At 42.4% G+C, this 18923-nt stretch overlaps 1 protein-coding gene across 1 annotated transcript in view; it reads right to left on the bottom strand.

Annotated features, from left to right (window-relative positions):
• GUCA1C (guanylate cyclase activator 1C) overlaps nucleotides 1–16012 on the bottom strand; it is a 31902-nt gene extending 15890 nt beyond the window's left edge. The window contains 2 exon segments of the mRNA XM_081804387.1: nucleotides 15759–15783; nucleotides 15785–16012. Of these exon segments, the coding sequence (XP_081660513.1) occupies nucleotides 15759–15783; nucleotides 15785–15960 (201 nt within the window). The 5' untranslated portion in view covers nucleotides 15961–16012.
• Nucleotides 16013–18923: the final 2911 nt, after the last annotated feature.

Here is an 18923-nt window from a genome sequence, read left to right as displayed (position 1 = left end):
AGGGAGAAAATTGGGCCCATTCTCATGAGCCTCAGAGAAGGAGAGTTTGGGAGCATGTGTACAAAAATCATTTGAACCCCAACACATTTATAGATTTATACATTATGTTCTTGGGGTGGAGTTGGTTAAAGGGAAGAGTTAAACAGGGCCAAGATATGGAAGCATGACAGTTCCTTGGGCTCCAAAAGGAGTTTGGTCCATTAACACATTATGAATCATTTTGTAGAAGGCGGTGAAAACAAGAGAGAGAAAAAATATATGGAGACTTTAAATCCAAGCTTTCTCGTGGTTTCTAAAATGTATGGGAACTATAAGGCATACTTTTTACATCTATAAAGAAAGTATAAAAAGATAAAAAAATATGTAAGACTTTCTGTTCTTTCTTTCTACCATTAAAGAGATGAAACTTTAGAAGTCTAATACAATAGGGGCGCCTGGGTGGCTCAGTCGTTGGGCGTCTGCCTTCGGCTCGGGTCATGATCCCAGGGTCCTGGGATCAAGCCCCACATAGGGCTCCCTGCTCAGCGGGAAGCCTGCTTCTCCCTCTCCCACTCCCCCTGCTTGTGTTCCCTCTCTTGCTGTGTCTCTCTCTGTCAAATAAATAAATAAAATATTTAAAAAAAAAAAAAGAAGTCTAATACAATAAAAAATAAGGAAAACAAAATCTATTCTGTTCTAGTCAGCAGAAAATCCACAGGTGGAATTATGTGGTCTCCAGGCAGGGTTCACAACCTGCCATAAATTACAGTTGCTTTCAGGATATGATCAATTTGAAATGCAGATAGAAAGTTAAATTATAAAACGTATATGCATATGAATCAATTATTTTATTATTTATTACTCAGTATAAAAGCTATAAAATCTATCGTATATATATTTCAAGCACTGTGCTAGTCACTTTCCAAGCATCATCTCTAATTCTAACAGCAACCTGACAGGCAGCCTTATTATTCTTAGCTTACAGAGGAGAAAACGGATTTTCAGAGAGGCTAAATAGACGAGTTAAATAACAAAGTTAGGACATAGGTGGATCTAGGATTTAAATACAGTTAGCCTTACTCTAAGGCTTTTGTTCTTTGTACCATCCAGTATTTATTGCCCTCAAAACACATTACAACCGAATTCTTCTTCTGAAAGGGGTGTCCATACAGATGGGACACATTCAGTGCAGCGTGTTGTTCTGGATTCACATGGGTAGACTATTTGGCAATACAGTCGTATAAAATAAGGTGACCCAATGTCTGAAGATACTACACCTTGGTGCCTGTGCTTCCTTCATACCTAGTGCTGCCCAAGGGACAGCTGGCCTGTGTGGTCTGAGCTGCTTCGTCTCAGGGACACTGTGAGCCCAGAGAGCTCTTGGAGCCACCACTTCCAGATCTCCCTTACCTGGCTTGCAGAACCATCTGGCTCAGTGGGACAAAAAGTGTTCTCTCTCCTCTTGCCTCTCCTGCTTCTTGGTATCTTTGATGAACACTTCTGTCCATTTGGGAATCCTTAGCCCCCTCGCCCTACCCAAGGATTTAGCCTCCAGCACCCCAGAGACAATAGCCCTCCCGGCCTATGTTTCCCTGGAAATTTCCCCACCTGCCCCTCCAGGAACAGAAGCCCACACACTGGTGTAGCTAACCCTGTTGTGTCTTCACCTCTGCTCTTGGCTAAGTCTCTACAGTGTCCCTTTGCTCTGCGGCTGGTACTTGCTTTGGCTCAGCATTTCCCCCTCTTCAGGGCCTCACACCTGCATTGCAGCCCTGACTAACCCCTCCATTCTCCCCACTTGGTAAAACACCCAGGTAAGATATCACCGTAGATATCATCTGATATGCCAGTGTGGTCCTGCCATCACTCTCTGTATGCCTGAGAGACTCCAAGAAACAGATATTGAAATGTCATCTCAATATATTTTGAGACATCTGCTTTGGAGTTTTGTCCCAGGGATGGAGGTACAAATTTATAATCTCGGTAATGTCCTTGGGGGAACTTGGCTTCATTTCACAGATTCAAATTGTAGAATTTCAGTTCTAGAAACAGTCCTTCATTTTGCAAATAATAGTAAAAATAACAATCCTAATAATCATAATGACAATGACAACTATTTTTTTTTAAAGGAGATAGAAGTCTATTGAAAACACTGCAAAGGAGCAGGGGGGCAGGACAGTAAGGGAGAGGCTGTCTGCTATGAGGCAATGACGAGGGGCTGTATTTAAAGAGGGAAGGTGAGAAGGTCTGGGAACAGATGGAATTTTCCTTTTTTGGTACCTGTGTCCTGGTGTATGTAACCCATTTATCAGCTACGACTTATGGATATTTTGAGGTGGGTCCCACCTAATGGGCCTGTTTGTATCCAGCCAGGGGGTTGGGGATCACTCTGGGCCCTTCTACCTTACTCAGGTTTCCATTGTCCAAGTAGATTGAATACAAGTGGCCTCTACATTTCCCCCCTGACAGATGAACAAGGACAAATCTTTGGCATTTGAGTGGAGGTCTCGTCTTCAGTAGCTGCTTCATGCTGAATGAAGGGCGTAGAGATGCCCCTACCTATGGGTCAACATTGGTCAGTTGGGAATTTAATAGAGGTTATGGAAGACTGAGGCAGCTGGGTCTAGAGTTGCTAATATATGGGCGTTTCCTTGAGCAGAGAGGATCATCCACCAGCTTGAAGTTACGGCAGTGAGGGAGTCTTGACACCAGGTGGGGAGACACCAGTGTCTTGAGTCTCGAGTGCTGCTGGTGAGATTTGTAGATGTCAGGCTTAAAGCATCCTTGGATGGAGTGGGAACAGGCAGCCGGAATCAGATAGGTTTTTCTGGTTTGTAATTCACATGTCTCTGCTGATCCTTTTGAATGGCCCTTAGAACCGTACTCACAAAGATCATCTATACGTGAGTTTTGTAGCAGTTTCTCCGAAGCTGACCTCAAGTTGCCCAGCATCAGTTTCTAGGGCTTCTCTTCCAGGAAGCCTCCTCAAACGAGGACAATGACAACTATTGATGCTGATGTAAAAGTTGCTACACACACAGGCCAGGCATTGTGCTTTTCACACCTGAATTCAGTTAACCCGAAAAAGGCCCTAAACGGTATATACCAATAAGCACAGCGTCCTGGGGTCTATTGACGCCAAGACCATAGGAACAGGATTGTTATTACAACAACTAGGGGTCAGACCCCATACGTTCTAGTGCACCCTCTCATTCAGGAAAACAAATAATCCGAATCCAACACAGATCTTCCAAACCCTCCCCCAGAGTAAAACTACCACTTCTCACAGCATTAATGTTCTGCTACTTTTCACAGAATCGCTACCTGGGAAGAATTCACAAATTTCCACAGCCCCTCACCTGAAGACATTTCAATGTTTCCATTCTTTCACATGTGACACTTCCCAGTGGTATTTTACCAGCTGTGGCAAGTCAGCAGCAACACAGGAACTGAAATGTCTGCCCGGAAATGGTTGCTCAGATGGTCAGGGTAAGGAAACCGAGAGAGTTAGTATAAGCACATTGTATGATTGATCCATAATCGTCGGTGATATTTAATTTGCATTTTAGGAGCTGCAAAAAAAACTAGGTAATATAAGGACCCTCTCAATTTTGTCAAACATCTATGAATACTTTTTAAAATAGTTTTGTGAATTTTTGAAATCTGTAAAAGTTATGTTCAGCATTTATGACCTAACCCCATTTTCACCGACAGACACTTACATTAACAACAAACATAGTCTCCATCAGCCATGGAGTTTCCGGAATGTCCTGAAAAGAGACTCAGCTCTTTAAGATGAGAAATATACTGCTGGCTTGGTAGGTCGGTTCTATAGCATGATCTTTACGCAGATCAAACAAAGTTGTTCTTGACCACAACTGTACAAAATTCAAGTGTTCTGGGACAAAGGATTTCTCACAGTACTTATCAAACAAGCTCACAATTCTGAATAGGTTTCCTGGGTATCAATCAGGAAGCCCTGAGCATCTGTGCCCAGCATGCGGCCAGCTCGGTGGTGTCTGGACCACTGTGGATTAGCAGCAGTCTCAGGTGCTTTGGGGGAAGGCAGAACAATTGTCTGAATTGGATCACTTCTGAATGGGCTAACTTTGGAAGACCCACCAGCGACTGTAGCAATGGAAGCCTTTTGCAAGAACTTCCTTAGGTAGCCAATGTGTCTCCCTAAGCAATATTGTCACAGATAAAATAAAATCCAGTCTCACCCTAAGTCAGACAGCTTGTTGTCTCCTAAGAATGTTATTTCCCATGGAAAAGCCTGGATCCTTGTCTTTACTGAATAAAAGAGGTAAACAGAGACGGACCAGATGGTGGAGCATATAGACCTGTATTACTTGCTTCAAGGCTGTGTTTCTCTACTATGATGTAGCTAAAAGAACAGTCAGAGGAACTGCCTCTGAATTAATAGATTTGGACCCAAAGTCCCTTTTTTAAATGTATCCATGCTACGAAGCTCTTCGGTAGCAAAAATTGGCTTAGAGCCCAGCTTTCTAGCACTTTGACAGTGGTCTTTCTGGCATAACTGTGGTGTTCCTATCTGGATGCACAGTCAAACCACCTGGCAGTTTAAAACAAACAAAACATTGTTTTGATTCGGTGGGGCTAAGGTGGAGGCCCAGCCAGGGGTCACTTTAATAACACCCCCAGGTGCTTCTAATATGGAGCCAGATTTGAGAACGACAATTCCAACAGATTTTGTTCAAATACACGAGTTACAACAGCTTACGTTTCAATGTATGTCAGCAGGCACAGTTGATGTCTTTAACGGGTAAAATTCTATGAGAAGCTCAAGCAACATGTTGATAAGTGATGTTATACACGGAAACGCTTTGTAAATTACAAAGTGTTGACCAAAGATGAGGTATTTTATTATCACCAACAAATGCTTCCTGAGAGCTTCTGAGTTGGTCGTTCAGAAGCAGTAGGCTCGGTCTTTCCCTTTAAGAGATTGCAGCCTCGTGGGCTGGAGTAGATGATCATGTTTCCAGTAATGTGTCTTACGAAGAGCGGCAGTAATGGAGGTCACCCTGCAGGCCAGACAACCTAATACAGTGTCAGAAGCTGCAGGGCAGACAGGGGGTTAATGAGCGGCAGCAATTATGACACAAGTTAAAAGCCAGGTTGCCTGATCCATTTTTCAAGGGTTCTCACACAGAGAGAAGCGAAGGAACCAACTAACCAGAGGTCACCTGTGAATTTCAAGTAGAGCCAGCGCTCCCGTGCAGCTATCCTGTGTTGAAAAGACGGTTGAAACTCGAAGATGATTCCCATTTAATTAATTTCATTCTGTGACTGGCAACCATTTGAAGGGGCCAATGTGCCCCCAACCAGCACAAAGGACCATCTACAGCACTGGGGTCGGTTAAAGAGGAGAAATGGTGGGCAAGCGGCCTCTGCACCTGGAGGTACACCCTTTCATTCGGAAATCGAATTTGAGCTTGGTAAAGAATAAAGTTAATCTTCACTGTTGTCAGACGCGTGGGGACTGAGATCAGAATTATCTGCATTTTACAGATAAACGCACCATCCCTTGGTGGGCTATCGTGCACATTTTCCCAGTTTTCTCCTCGTTATTTCACATGAGCTCAGGGATGGTGTAGGCGGGCTAAGTCTTGTCTCGGTTTTAGAACTGACGACCCTGACACACACAGGCTATCTGAGTCTTGTCCGAGATTACACACACGATAAGGGTCAGAGCTGGGATGGGGCCCGGCAGCCTCACCCCTCCTGTAGAGCCTCCACCGCCCCGGGGGTGGCCTGGGCTTCGTAGTACAGAGATTCACAAAAAGGCTCATTAAAAATAGCAAGGAAGCTAACATCGAAGCTAAGATTTGATTTGTGAACATATTTATAGGTAAACCAGCACATATATTGTAGTAATCATCTATTAGATCCCCCAGCTTGCAACTTACCCTCACTTCTCTTTCTGTAACAGTTATCACCCACGTTTCTAAGAAATCATTCGCCTTCCCTCCTTCTTGATTCCCAGGATTTTCCGAGGAGGTGAATTTAAATACCCTGAAAACTTGCCCTGCTGTTTTGTTTTCTCCTAGCCTTTAAATGTCCCCTAGTGCTGACAACAGCTTTTCTGGCTTAAACCATCACTCCATTTACGGTTTGAGTTCCAAACCCGTAAGTTCAGAGAAACCATTTTCTCTCACTTGTAGACCTCGGAGTCTTACAAGGGGCGGAGCACTTTTGATCTCGGAGCTCCCAATGGCACTCTGTTTGGATAAAGCCCAGACGCCTAGATGTGGCCCAGAGTGCCATCCATTCACCTTCACGCCTATCAGAGAGAAAGAATGTCACCGGCAGCCAGAGGGCCAAGGGCTCACTTTCTGCTCTGAGATTCTCCAGGCAAGTCACTACGGGCTTCTCGGTACTCGGCATGCCTCATTGCTCAGCTGTGATGTAAGAACTCACGCAGTGGCAACAATGGGCTGTCTGGACACGGCAGAGACACAGGTGAGACGGCCGACATGTGGGGTTGCCAGGGATGCTCTAGCAGTGACCCTCTGTCTTGGTGAGGTCCCCACATACCCTCCCCTCTCCTACCTGGTAGAGAGCTGTTCTCTTAATTGAAATTCGCAACTCCCCTGTTAAAGGTGGAATACCGTAGCAATTTACGGTGCAGCCCTTGGAGTCAGACCGCCAGCATTCCAATTCTGCTGTGTCGTTTCAGGTGAGTGACTAAACCTCTCTGTGCCTCAGTGTCCTCATTGGGAAAATGGGAATGCGAATGTGAAAAATAGTAGCTACGTATATAATATTGCTGTGAGGAATCTAATGACTGTGAAGTGCTTAAAACAGTGACTGGTACAGAAGCATTCAGTGTTAGCATTTACGGGTAATAATTCAAGTTCTTCCCTTCTTCCAGAGTCCCAAAGTGCCTCAACTTCTCCAAAAGGCCTTGCCTAATTCTACATTTTATTTTTGTTTCATCTTTGGATCCCAATAAATGTACCTTGAATAGCTCAGTCCTGCTATAGTTTGTTATGCTGCCTTATTTTATGCTTTGGGCATTTAGTCACCACATAACTTTTATCCTCAACCAGATTGTAAACTCTCTGGGGGTATAGAAAGTCACGTCTACTACCTACCTACTCACCCCCACCCTCACACCACTCCAAAATGCGAGTGTGCTTTTTCTACCGTGCCTGTCCTGCTGGGATAGCACTGGAGAGTTTCCTGCCCCCCATCCAGCCTGCATGTCTAGGGAGAAGCTGGTCCATCGGTCACATCCCCGCGCAGGGTTTAAAACCAGCCTAGAGTACCTGAGACCCATCTAGAATCTTGCAATTAAATAGTATGCTTTGCCCTCTTTCAGTCTTCGATTCTTCACTATCTTTTATTACTTGAGGATGCATTTGCCATCCCACGAGATTCTAAACTCCTTTGAGGACAAGGAGGTGCTCAGTAAATATTTGCAAATGCAGTGGGATAATAATGGGGTGTATTGAGGATGTGACTCTTCTCCTGCTAATCTTTTTTTCTTTATTTTTATTTTTTAAAAATATTTTATTTATTTGACAAAGAGAGACACAGCGAGAGAGGGGACACAAGCAGGGGGAGTGGGAGAGGGAGAAGAAGGCTTCCGGTCGAGCAGGGAGCCCGATGCGGGGCTGGATCCCAGGACCCTGGGATCATGACCTGAGCCGAAGACAGACGCTTAATGACTGAGCCACCCAGACGCCCCTGCTAATCTCTTCTATCATCTAGCCCTCCCATAGTCAGTGAAGATTTTCATTGCCTAAGAGTTAAGTCACTGTAGCAGAAAAGCGGAAAGCAAGTTCATTCTTAGCTCTTGACTCTCAATAGTTTAAGCCATTTAGGATTCAGAGCATAAAATTTATGCCATAAACAAAAAATTGGAAAGAACACATAATTAGAGCCAGTTTTCTCTAGTTTCTCCTGGGTCCTTCCAAACTAGATCAAGATTCCAGAGGCTGGATTCGGGAAAGAAGAGAGAATTGCAAGACTCTGGGGAACGGGAATGGGGAGAGGGCACTGCTCTATGAGGGCCAAGCATGGCTGGAGGTCTGGGTGACAGGAAATACGCCAGGTGGGTGTGGCGGATAGAAGAACAGAAGCACCTGTGGTTCACTCACTGGGCTTGGGAGGAAGGGCTGGATGGAGAATCTGATCACACAGTCCTGAGCCAGCCGAGGAGGCTTCTGTGCCTAGGAGTATGAGGAAGCTCGGAAAGAACCTGACCCAGGAGGCCCGCCGTGCAGACAGCGGCCTTGCGAGTGGGGGCAGGAGGTGAGAGGAGAGATGCAGTCTCAGCAAATACCAGTGTGAACAGCTGCCCCTCTGCCCCGGGTTAATGCCGATTTCGATGCAAGGGCCTTACCTGCAGCCCTGGGAAGGGGGAGCACTCCTTGGTAAAATGGGGGCTCAAAATATAAATTAACTCCGTTATGGAAAACTAAAGTTACATTTCCCGAATGCCTGAGTGTGTGAGCTGAAATTCTTAAAAGCTATAGAGGTAGAAAAGAAATTTTAAAATGTCCCTTGAGATAATCACTCTAATTGGGAACTAGGTTATACTTTGGAAGACACAGTGGCCCTCCTTGGTATAAATATGAAAAGAAAAGGGAGGGAAGGAGAGAGAGGGATGGAAAGGGGGAAAAAGTGCAAATATAAGAGTGACGATACTCCATTTGTCACTATTTTATTCAATCACTCAGTAAATATTTGTTCAACATCTATTTTACACCGCCATGGTAGGTTCCTGGTCTGGGAAAGCATGCAGGATCTGAAGGGGATGATTAATGTGTTTTTATCGTTCGTGTTTTGCACTGTTGTTTCACAAGGATGAATTCACGCACTACTCGTACTTAGAAAGAGAGAGGAGAGGTGCAGAGCAAATGGCAGATCTCGTGTGAAGAAAGCAGGGCGGCGGGAGTGCGAAGGTACAGGATGCACAGCGCTGCTGGGTGCTTCTCTCATGGCTGGATCTCAGCACAGCACAAGTTAGTTCAATTTTGTCTATGCATAGAGCCCAGAGTGTAGGTTCGTGCCTCGGATGGGAGGCAGCTTCCCGGGAACTGGGCATTTTGCATCCATCTCCAGGTGAAGCCCACGGATGCTGAGGCGAGAACAGTGCCTTGTAGGAGCCAAGAGCCAGCAACATCATCAGTTTCACAGTGTTTCTTGTTTGTGGAGTATCTGTGCTGGCCCAGACCCAGCTGGAATGCTCCCCAGCCTCTCATCCGCTTCCGCTTCGGCAGTGAGGCACGTCCCCAGCAAATCAATGGCACAAATGGCGGGGTGGGGGAGGGGAGGGTTAGGGGACTATTAAAGTTGCGGTGACACCGTCAGCGCTGGGAGCCCACCTAACTTCAAGTCCTGCCGTCTCACCCTGTGCGGGTTTCACACAGACCACAAGAGCCACACACTTACACCGTGTCGTACTTTTTAATCAATTAAATGAAAAGGTGTATAATGTGAAACTTTGAACTTTCTGGTTATTTTTTCTAGCCTTTATTTACATCTTTGTAATGATGGTTATTCTACTGATGTTTTAGATTTATCAATTCTAGACATTATCTGTTTAATTTCCTGTTATAGCAAATGACAGGTCTTTAGTTCCATGATCCCATATATATATCCAAGTAGTGTCCTGGCGCCTATTCTATCTTCTGGTGCTAGCTGATTGTTAAATTTTCAGGAAGTTTGCAGACCAACTATTAAATGGTTGGTAGCTTGAAATTGGCCATGGTGGGAGTATTTACGCCATGGAAATCAGCATAGGTTACCAGGGCTTCCCCCACCACCCCGGAGAACTAGTTAAACATTTCCGAGCACACCACAGTTCTTCCTCCATATTCACAATTGTAGTCAAGAGTTTAATTTTAATGACTAGTACATTTTGTTCTCTGTAGAGCCCATTGGTGTACCAAAATTATGGACTTCCTTATTTTACATGGAGTTAATAATTGCCTCATCATCATCAGGCTGACACCTCCTGAAACTAATGGACAATCCAAGAAAAGTGTGACAACCAATAATTATGCACTTACAAAGTATTTTTTGCCAAGCAAATGAATCTGAATCTATTCAAGATTTACAGATATGAAGAATAGACAGCTTGATAGCACTAGAAAGCTAGATAGCACAAGAAAGCAATCAACTAAATCCAGAATGCAAAACATTCTACAGAACCAATGACTCACTTTCTCCAGCAAATGAATGGCATAAATGGGGGGTGGGGGGGGGGAGGAGGTGGTTAGGGGACTATTACAGAAAAAAACAGACTTAGGAGTCATAGCCACCAATTTCCACCTATGGACCTTGTTTGGATGCAAACTCAAATCAAGGAACAATAAAAAATATGCTTAAGAGATACATGCATCCCTATGTTTATAACAACATTATTTACAATAGCCAAGATATGGAAGCAAGAGTGTCCATTGATTGATGAATGGATAAAGATGTGATATATATATTTTTTTCTTCTTAGATTTAGGAATTTCTTTTTATCCCTGCTTAAAAAAATTTCTCCATGTACACTGTAGGTTGATGTCTTTCTATTTATTGTGCTGGGCCCTTGTGAAACATGTGTCTAATAGGTCTGGGAAATTTTTCTGGGTTGTTTGTTATAACTTTACATTTTCTCTGGGCTCTTTTCCTGTGACTCTTATTCATTGGATATTAGACCTATTAATCCTAATTGAAAGATCTTATTTGGAGAAATGCTATTTGGAATGAAACAGGAAGGAAGTCAGGAAAGGCTGAATGAGCTAATCTGACCCAGATGAAGAAGGGTGTAAAAGAAGTTTGGACGGAAGTGTCCTAGACACTCCCGAAACCAATGGTTTGACAAAGCCACCAGGGAATCCTTGAGTCAAAGTCTGCTGACAAAGGAATCCTGTGTCTTAGAAATGGGTTCGCCTTATTATTTCTGCCACACTCAATCATTGGTGGTAATCTAAAACCAAGCATGGACTCGGTGCATGCAGTGAAGGATTTCAAAGCAATGCACCTGGGGTCCTGGTCAATTACCTTCCGGTTAGATCTGAGGTGCCAACGTCATGGCCGCTACTGTAAAGTAGGTTCTATTATCACTGCGATGTTGAATGCGTTAGTTTATGTACCATCCCTAGAACACCATCACACACATTTCAAGCATTAACTATGGTTAATTAACTACTGTTGAGGAGTGACAAGGAGACGCCTGCAAGGGTCTGTGATTAGCCACAGGAATTATGCTCTAAACTTTAGGATCTATTTATTTCTACTTGAAGCATGATTCCAACAGGTTTAGTTAACTGGAGTACATAACAAAGCCAGGTTAGAAATGACAGTGTACAAAGAGATTGGAAGCTCATTATTATTAGAACAATCAGAAAGCTGGGAAAGGTGTATCTGACAGCAGGGAAAGAGAAAAACAACAAAAGGCAAACACAACGAAAGCATATATTTTCATGATTTTCAGCATCAGGAAACTTAGCCCCAGCAACTTCAATAGGCATGGGTGCTTGGTGGTATTTCAAAAATGTAACAACCAATGTTCATGATAATGACTCTGATATCAAAAAACGTTTCACCGGCACTTTGAGGAGTCAGGAAAAGTATGAAATGCATTTTCCAATGATTTCCATCCAGAATAGTTAAAACCGTAGAGAAGCTCCACAGAAAGAGTAAATCCTCCAGGATTCTGGACAGCTGATAGTTTTATCGATCTGATTAAATATACGGCTTTTTTTGTTTTCCTGTGCATAACTGCATATCATTTCTTACTATCACTTGATAACGAACAATCCTTCTTCTCATTTTACAACCTGATTTTATATCGAGATCCCCACCCTTTATGTGGCATCCGTCATCACCGCCTAGGTTCACTTGCTCGCTAAGCAAACATAAAATCTCTACGATAAATCGCGAACACCAGCAGAACTCCCGAGTGATTTAAATTAAACTCCTGAGGTGGGCTTGGCTGTCCCGAGGCTGTCGCGGAGAGGCCACTCCGATGGCGCATGCGCAGATTGCCTGGCTGACCACAGCCCCTGCCTCATTTTGACAGCCCTTCTTGTTTCTACCCAGCGCTCCTTTTCCCACGTTCCTGTTCTCACCCAGGAACCACCGACACGCAGTGCTTCCACAAACACTGAGCTAACAACAAAATCTCTGGCCTGGGATAGGTCACCAGCTACTTGGAAGAATAACTGAGAAACCCTGACAACAGCTCATCTTCTAACCTCCCAGCAGGACTGCCAGAGTCTGAGAAGCTGCCTTCTAGAACCACAGACCTCCGCTGTGAACGAGACGGCTTTTAGCGGGCACAATGGGATAGCAGCCGCTGCACGAAGAGCAAAAGATGTAGGATGGCGGAGAGAAGGAGCTGAGACACACACACATAGGCAGAGACACACAGACCACATGCCAACATGCACACAGTTCGGGTCTGGGTCACTTCGGGCTGTTGTAACAAAAATACCGTAGACTGGGTGGTTTAAAGCACTCCGAAATTTATTTCTCACAGTTCTTTAAGCGAGGAAATCCACGATCAAGGCTCAGGCTGGTTCCCTGTCTGGTGAGAGCCCACTTACTGGTTCATAGACAGCCAGTATTCTATGTCCTCACATGGAGGAAGACACTCTGGGATCTCTTTATAAGGGCACTAAGCCCATTCATGAAGGTTCTGCCCTCATGACCTAATCACCTCCCAAAGACCTCCAAATACTATCAAATACTGTCCCGCGGGAGCGGGGGGGGGAGGGGGGGGTTCGATTTCAACATATGAATTTGGGAAAGCTCATTTAGAATGGAGTCAGGAGGCCAGCAGGGGGCGCTCTCACACCCTACCACTCCTAGTCAATTGCAGACCCACCCGGAAGAGACTGGATCTTGCCTGTAGATACTTTACTAGCCCAGCAGCAGGAAAAGAAGCGCCCCATCCCCACTCCGCAGCAGTCCAGCCCATGAGATACCATCACAATTCAGACAATGAAAAGCCATTATACTTCAAACTCCCAGTTTACTCCAACCGACTTTTTATTTATAAAAGTCTTCCCAATCTCACCCTTTCCTCTGTACAGGAGTGTTCCTCTCCTTTGTTCTGCAGACATGCCTATGGTTCTGCCATAGCTTGCTTGTCCAAAATTGCAATTCTCTATTATTTCCAAATAGTCCCATTTTTGCTGGTAAAAATAACTGGCAGTTTTATTTTTAAGGTTAACAGGGGGGACACAAGCATTCAGCTTACAGCCTATCTAGAACATAGTTCAACGTTAAGAACAAAAGCAGAATCTGTCTCATTTTCCCACTGATTTGTAATCTCCTTGGGGGCAGAACTGTTGTTTGTTTGCATCTACACTAAGTAAAATTTATGAGGAGGGAGACACTGTCATGCTAAGCAGGCAGTACGTCATTCATGCTTGATAACAAAGAACATGTCCTTCCTATGCTTACGAGTCTCTTATTAAGAGTTTGTCTCCCTCTCTGGTTTCATCTTGTTTTATTCTTCCCAGGTTTTGTTTTTGTTTTGTTTTTTTTTTTACTAACCAGAATCATGCTGTATGTATTGTTCTTCGATGTGCTTGTTGGAGATGTTCTCAGCCTAGCACACTCCTTTTATCCATTCTATATTCCACAGAAATAGATGTTTGGGTTGCTTCATTCTGCTGTTATAATTATTCCCACTTTTGTGCACAAACTTGAGCACAGGGGGTGGAATTTGAGGGAAAGAGTGTCAATTTGAGCCCTTGGCAATCTGAGGTGAAGGCGTGTTGACCTGGCATTGAGCAGGTAGCAGGCCGTGCATGCTGACTCGGGCAGGAGGGCAGCTGGACTGTGAATTTGGGACTCACAGGCCGATGGCATAGTGTGTGACAGGGATGTGGCTGGTTTTGCTTTTAATTTTTGTTTTTCTGGGAAACTCGATCTCTCCCTCTATTCTAAATGAAAGCCTTGCTGGATAGAGTATTCTTGGCTGTAGATTTTTTTTTAGCAGCTGGAATTTATCATGCCACTTTCTTCTGGTCTGCAGAGTTTCTGCTGAAAAACCCATTGATAGGCGTATGGGGTTTCCCTTGTATGTACCTGCTTTCCTTTCTCTTGCTGCTTTTAAAATTCTCTCTTTATCACTACTTTTGGCCATCTTATTTACTTTGTGTCTCGGCACAGACCTCTTTGGGCTGGTTGTGTTGGGGGCTCTCTATGCCTCCTGGATCTGGATTTCTCTTTCCTTCCCCAGATTCAGGAAGTTTTCAGCTATTATTTCTTCAGACAAATCTGCCCCTTTTCTTGCTCTTCTCCTTCTGGGATCCCTATCATGCGACTGTTATGCTTGACAGTGTTGCTGAGTTCCCTGGGTCTATTCTCATTTTGCATATTCCCCCCTCCCTCATCTGCTTGGCTTGATTACTTTCCATGACTCTGTCCTCCAGGTGGCTGATCCTTTCTTCTACTTCCTCTTACTTGCTATTTATTCCAGATGGGTTGCTGGAGGGGAGTTGAGGGAGGGGGATGGGGTAACTGGGTGGTGGGCATGAAGGAGGGCATGTAATGGAATGAGCACTGGGTGTTGTATGCAACTGATGAATCACTGAACTCTACCTCTGAAACTAATAATACACTACATGTTAATTAATTGAACTTAAATTTTAAAAAAAGGAAACCCCCCAAACAAAAAACAACAAAAAAACAAAAAAACAAAGAACATGTCCTAAAAGAAATCTGCTCCCAACATTATTACTAGAACCAAAATAGCTGTTAATTTACCACAGGTTTCATTTTCCCCAGTTCCTGGCTATTACCTCCTTTTAAGTCATCTGCTGTTTTGGTTTGTTGTTGTTTTGTTTTTGGTTTTGTTTTGATTTGGAAAAGGGCTCAAAGAGCTGTGCTAGATTCCATATGTCCCAATGGACAGCCAGTTGTTTTAATTGTATTGAATTATCACTTCTTTCTCATCTATTCTCACACACAGCCTTCTAAAGTCATCTATTTTTCAATGAGCAGCATTTCCCCTTTCCCTTTCATTCTAGATGGCATCAGCCCATTTTGAAATATACAGGTAAAAAAATAACTGAAAGGCACAAGGAAAATTAGGCAGGAAGAATTTGAGCCTGCTAGGTCAGATTATTACTTTTTTGGCTTATTTTTTTCTATTCCCAGTTTTTTCCCCCTCATCTTTGTATTTTTACAAGTCTTGAAAATTAAATGTGCAGCAACTCCTCAGGAATGAGTAAATTCAAGACAATAGTTGAGTGACAATCTTTAGGAACTAAAATTTATCTGAATTTAAAACTAAATTGTTTTGTTTAGTAAGTAAATTGGTCAGATATGAAAAAGTATTCCAGCATTCCAGCTTCTGAGTACAAACAACATGTTGGCGAATTTGTATTGATTTTACCTGCCAATCTAGATGCAATCACACTTTTTAAAGCAGATTCCTGTAATTTGGTTTTCTATAAAATGTCACCAACGCATTAAATACTTTGAAAACAGTCTTTGTAAATCAATCTGCACTTATTAGATTTATTTAAACGATAGCATTAGAATTCCATGCCGAGATTTAATTTAGTGTTAAAATAACTCCCTACATGAGGAACATTTCCAAGGGCGGAGAGGCTAGTTCCCAATTACTTTCATGCCGTCAGTGCTAAATGTGTTTAATGACTCACTTACCTACAAGCTGTGGGTTCTCTGAAGAGCTCCCTGTTCAGTGAGATGCACACATTTTACCTCAAGCTATTTCAAATTTTCAAAAAGGGGACAATGCAGAACCATAGCCAAATAAAAAGTAAAGATCTTACCTTGTTCATGTCAAAGGTATTGATCTTGATCAACATGTTGATTGGCCTTTGAATTCAGACCCTGCAGACCCAAGAGTGTCTTAAATTCATGCAGTGTTTGCAGGTCGGATGGATATTCCCTCATAAATTTTCTGTCCCATACAGAGTCCTCTTTAGCAGGAACTGCTGTCTGACCACCAGCTATGGATTCGCTATTTCCCATCGTGACTCACAGTCTCCAGCTTTTTCTCATGTAAGGTTCCTACCGATTTAGTTCCTCACTCTTCACTAAAACTGGAGGCTAACATATGTCTTTAGAGAGTTACTCTAAACCTCTTACAGTTATAGGCTAAATAAGAATAGAAAGCCAGTGAGATTAACTCATCTGTACAGTTTTAAGACTAGGTCATTTATCGCTAACTGATGGGATTGCACTTACTGCCATTCAGAGATACAGTTTTCTGTGAAGGGCAGAGGCAATATTTTAAGCAAGTAATCTTTGCCATATTGTCAGTCTAAATTATGCCTACATTGTGGAGTGGGGTCTCATGGAAGGAACTCTGAGTTGCAATCAGGAAGCCTGGGCTCAAGGTTTTGTTTACACTTACTGCAGTGAAACATTACAGGCTCAGCGTTCCCATCTGTAAAATAATAAGAATAATATTTGCCTTTTCATACATAAATATTGTGAAGATAAATTCAGATGAAAAAAAAAATCTTAAACCACAGAAAAATTATACATTCTGAGTGAAATTAAAATGTAAAGGAGGTCTACGTCCAGAAGAGGGAAATGGGTAGGAATAACCATATTAGTAGTAGTAAAAACACTGTAGGTGCGGTAGGCAGAAAAGTGCAGCCTGCAGATAAAAGGACACATTAAGCTGTGTCTTCAGGCATTGTTCTTATCTTTTTTTTTTTTTTTTTTTGCTGTTCCTGCCTTTTACCCATGCCCTTTGCCTGCTCGTTTTGTCCCACTCCAGTTCCCAAGCTGATCTTGTCTGAGTCAAGCCCCAATTGCAAAGGACTTGAAAATTGAGTGAATGAGCCTAAGAACTCTATCCATGGTCCAGTAATGGAACTGAATTGTCCTGTGTGGTCCTCAAGCCAATCTTGCTGCCAACTGTACATAGAAATAACAGACTTCCATTATATCCACCTGGGGGTCCTCTGGTCCCAAGCCTGGTTCTCCTCTCCTAACCTTACTCCATTTTTCCCCCAGTTCTCATATTGACTCAGTTCCTAAGTCTGGTTTCTGCCTTAGTCCCTATTCCTTAGTCCTAACTGATTACCTATTTTAAACCCAAGGTTCCCCAAGAACTGGAGCCTTTGGGGCCTAAATGAAGTGCCTTGACAGGAGGTGGGGGTAGTTAGGGTATATAGGATTGATTTTGTTTCAAACATACCAATGTAGACTTTAAAACAGAAAAATTTTGATTCTACAATGACAGTTGAATAACAGGTATTCAATAAGGTTATAGAAATGTGGAACTCATTCATTTGGAATGGGTATTTACTCCAAAGATATAAATGTAGTGATCCAAAGGGGTACGTGCACCCTGATGTTTATTACTTGAAACCATTAGAGTAGATGAGATTCTTCATGCAGAGGACAAAGAAAGAAGATGAGCTGATGAGGATTCAGTCCTGATAGGAAATATAAGGAATATCCTGTTAGGATCTTCAAAGACCATTCTCTGGGGAAGTTCCTGTGCAGATTCTTTCTAAATGTCTGCCAGAAGGATGTTCAGAGGCATTGACTTCTTATCACCATTAACATTTATTAATCACCAATTTTTAGATTAAGAAAAGAATGGCTGGTGATGATGGCAGAGAAAGATAAAGTTTTCAAGGAGCCAAGGAAATCTCTTGTGGAAGGAAGATTTTTGGATAAATCAAGAATACGAGGACCTGAGGTCCAGAAACTGTATTTCTTCATATAAATGATGCTTCTTTAAAATGATTATTTGCTGATAGAGAAAAATATTTAAAACTATTACAAATAGTTTAAGGATTCTTATACTGGATACAATATTGATATCCAAACTCAGAAAAGTATATAAAACATTAACCTGCTATAAGATAATGGGAAAAAGACTTCATTTTTAAAAGGTCAAAGAATATATCTAAATTACAATAAATTTAACCAGAACGTGCTGGATATATATGAAGAAAAAATTTAAATGCTAATACAGGGCACCCATAAAAACCTGAACATACAGAAAACCATATTTTGGTCCCGGTAGAAAGACTTGATATTTAAAAAAGGCAATTCTACCTTAATCTATTACACCACCACCCACCAAACAAAATGCAAATAAAGTTTGAGGGGTGGGTGTTGACTAAAAATGCTAATTCTAAGTCTGGATAAGAATAAAACATGCAAAGATACAAAAGAAAATTCTGAAATATAAAATTATTGACTACCCCTACCAAAACTGTAACATGGGTCCAACATGAGAAAAGTTGGAACAATCAATGAAAAATAATAGGAAATTTTTTTTTAACTTGGCCCAAAATGCAAATAGGAATTTAACATGCCATAAAGATAGCATTGCAGATCAGTGGAGAATAGATTGGTTATTCAATGAATAGTTTGGGGACAATATTCTATCTATCTGGAAACACAGATTTTTAGCTTACTCCCTTCACGAACATAAATTCTAGATGAATCAAAGATTTAACAATTTAATGATGAAAGTCATTATAGCAAAGTAAAATTTCCTTATACTTTTAACATTAGAATGTCCTTTCTAAATATGACTCAAAACCAGAAAATGAAATTAACCCCCTCAATTTTTTAATCCCATATGGCTCGAAACACTATAAAATTTTTTTCAATAAAAAATTAGGAGATGCCTTCTTGGGAAAAATGTCTGTTCATATCTTCTGCCCCTCAAAAAGTTGAAAATAGAGCTACCATATGACCCAGCAATTGCACTACTGGGTATTTACCCCAAAGATACAAATGTAGGGATCCGAAGGGGTACGTGCACCCCAATGTTTATAGCAGCAATGTCCACCATAGCCAAACCATGGAAAGAGCCAAGATGTCCATCGAGAGATGAATGGATAAAGAAGATGTGGTATATATATATAATGGAATATTACGCAGCCATCTAAAAGAATGAAATCTTGCCATTTGAAATGACATGGATGAAACTGGAGGGTATTATGCTGAGCGAAATA

This window comes from Leptonychotes weddellii, chromosome 1 (genome assembly GCF_054177405.1).
Source record: "Leptonychotes weddellii isolate Sample4059 chromosome 1, ASM5417740v2, whole genome shotgun sequence".
Classification (NCBI taxonomy): domain Eukaryota; kingdom Metazoa; phylum Chordata; class Mammalia; order Carnivora; family Phocidae; genus Leptonychotes; species Leptonychotes weddellii.
Note: the sequence above shows the minus strand (reverse complement) of the source record. Positions and strands in the feature narration are given on the sequence as shown.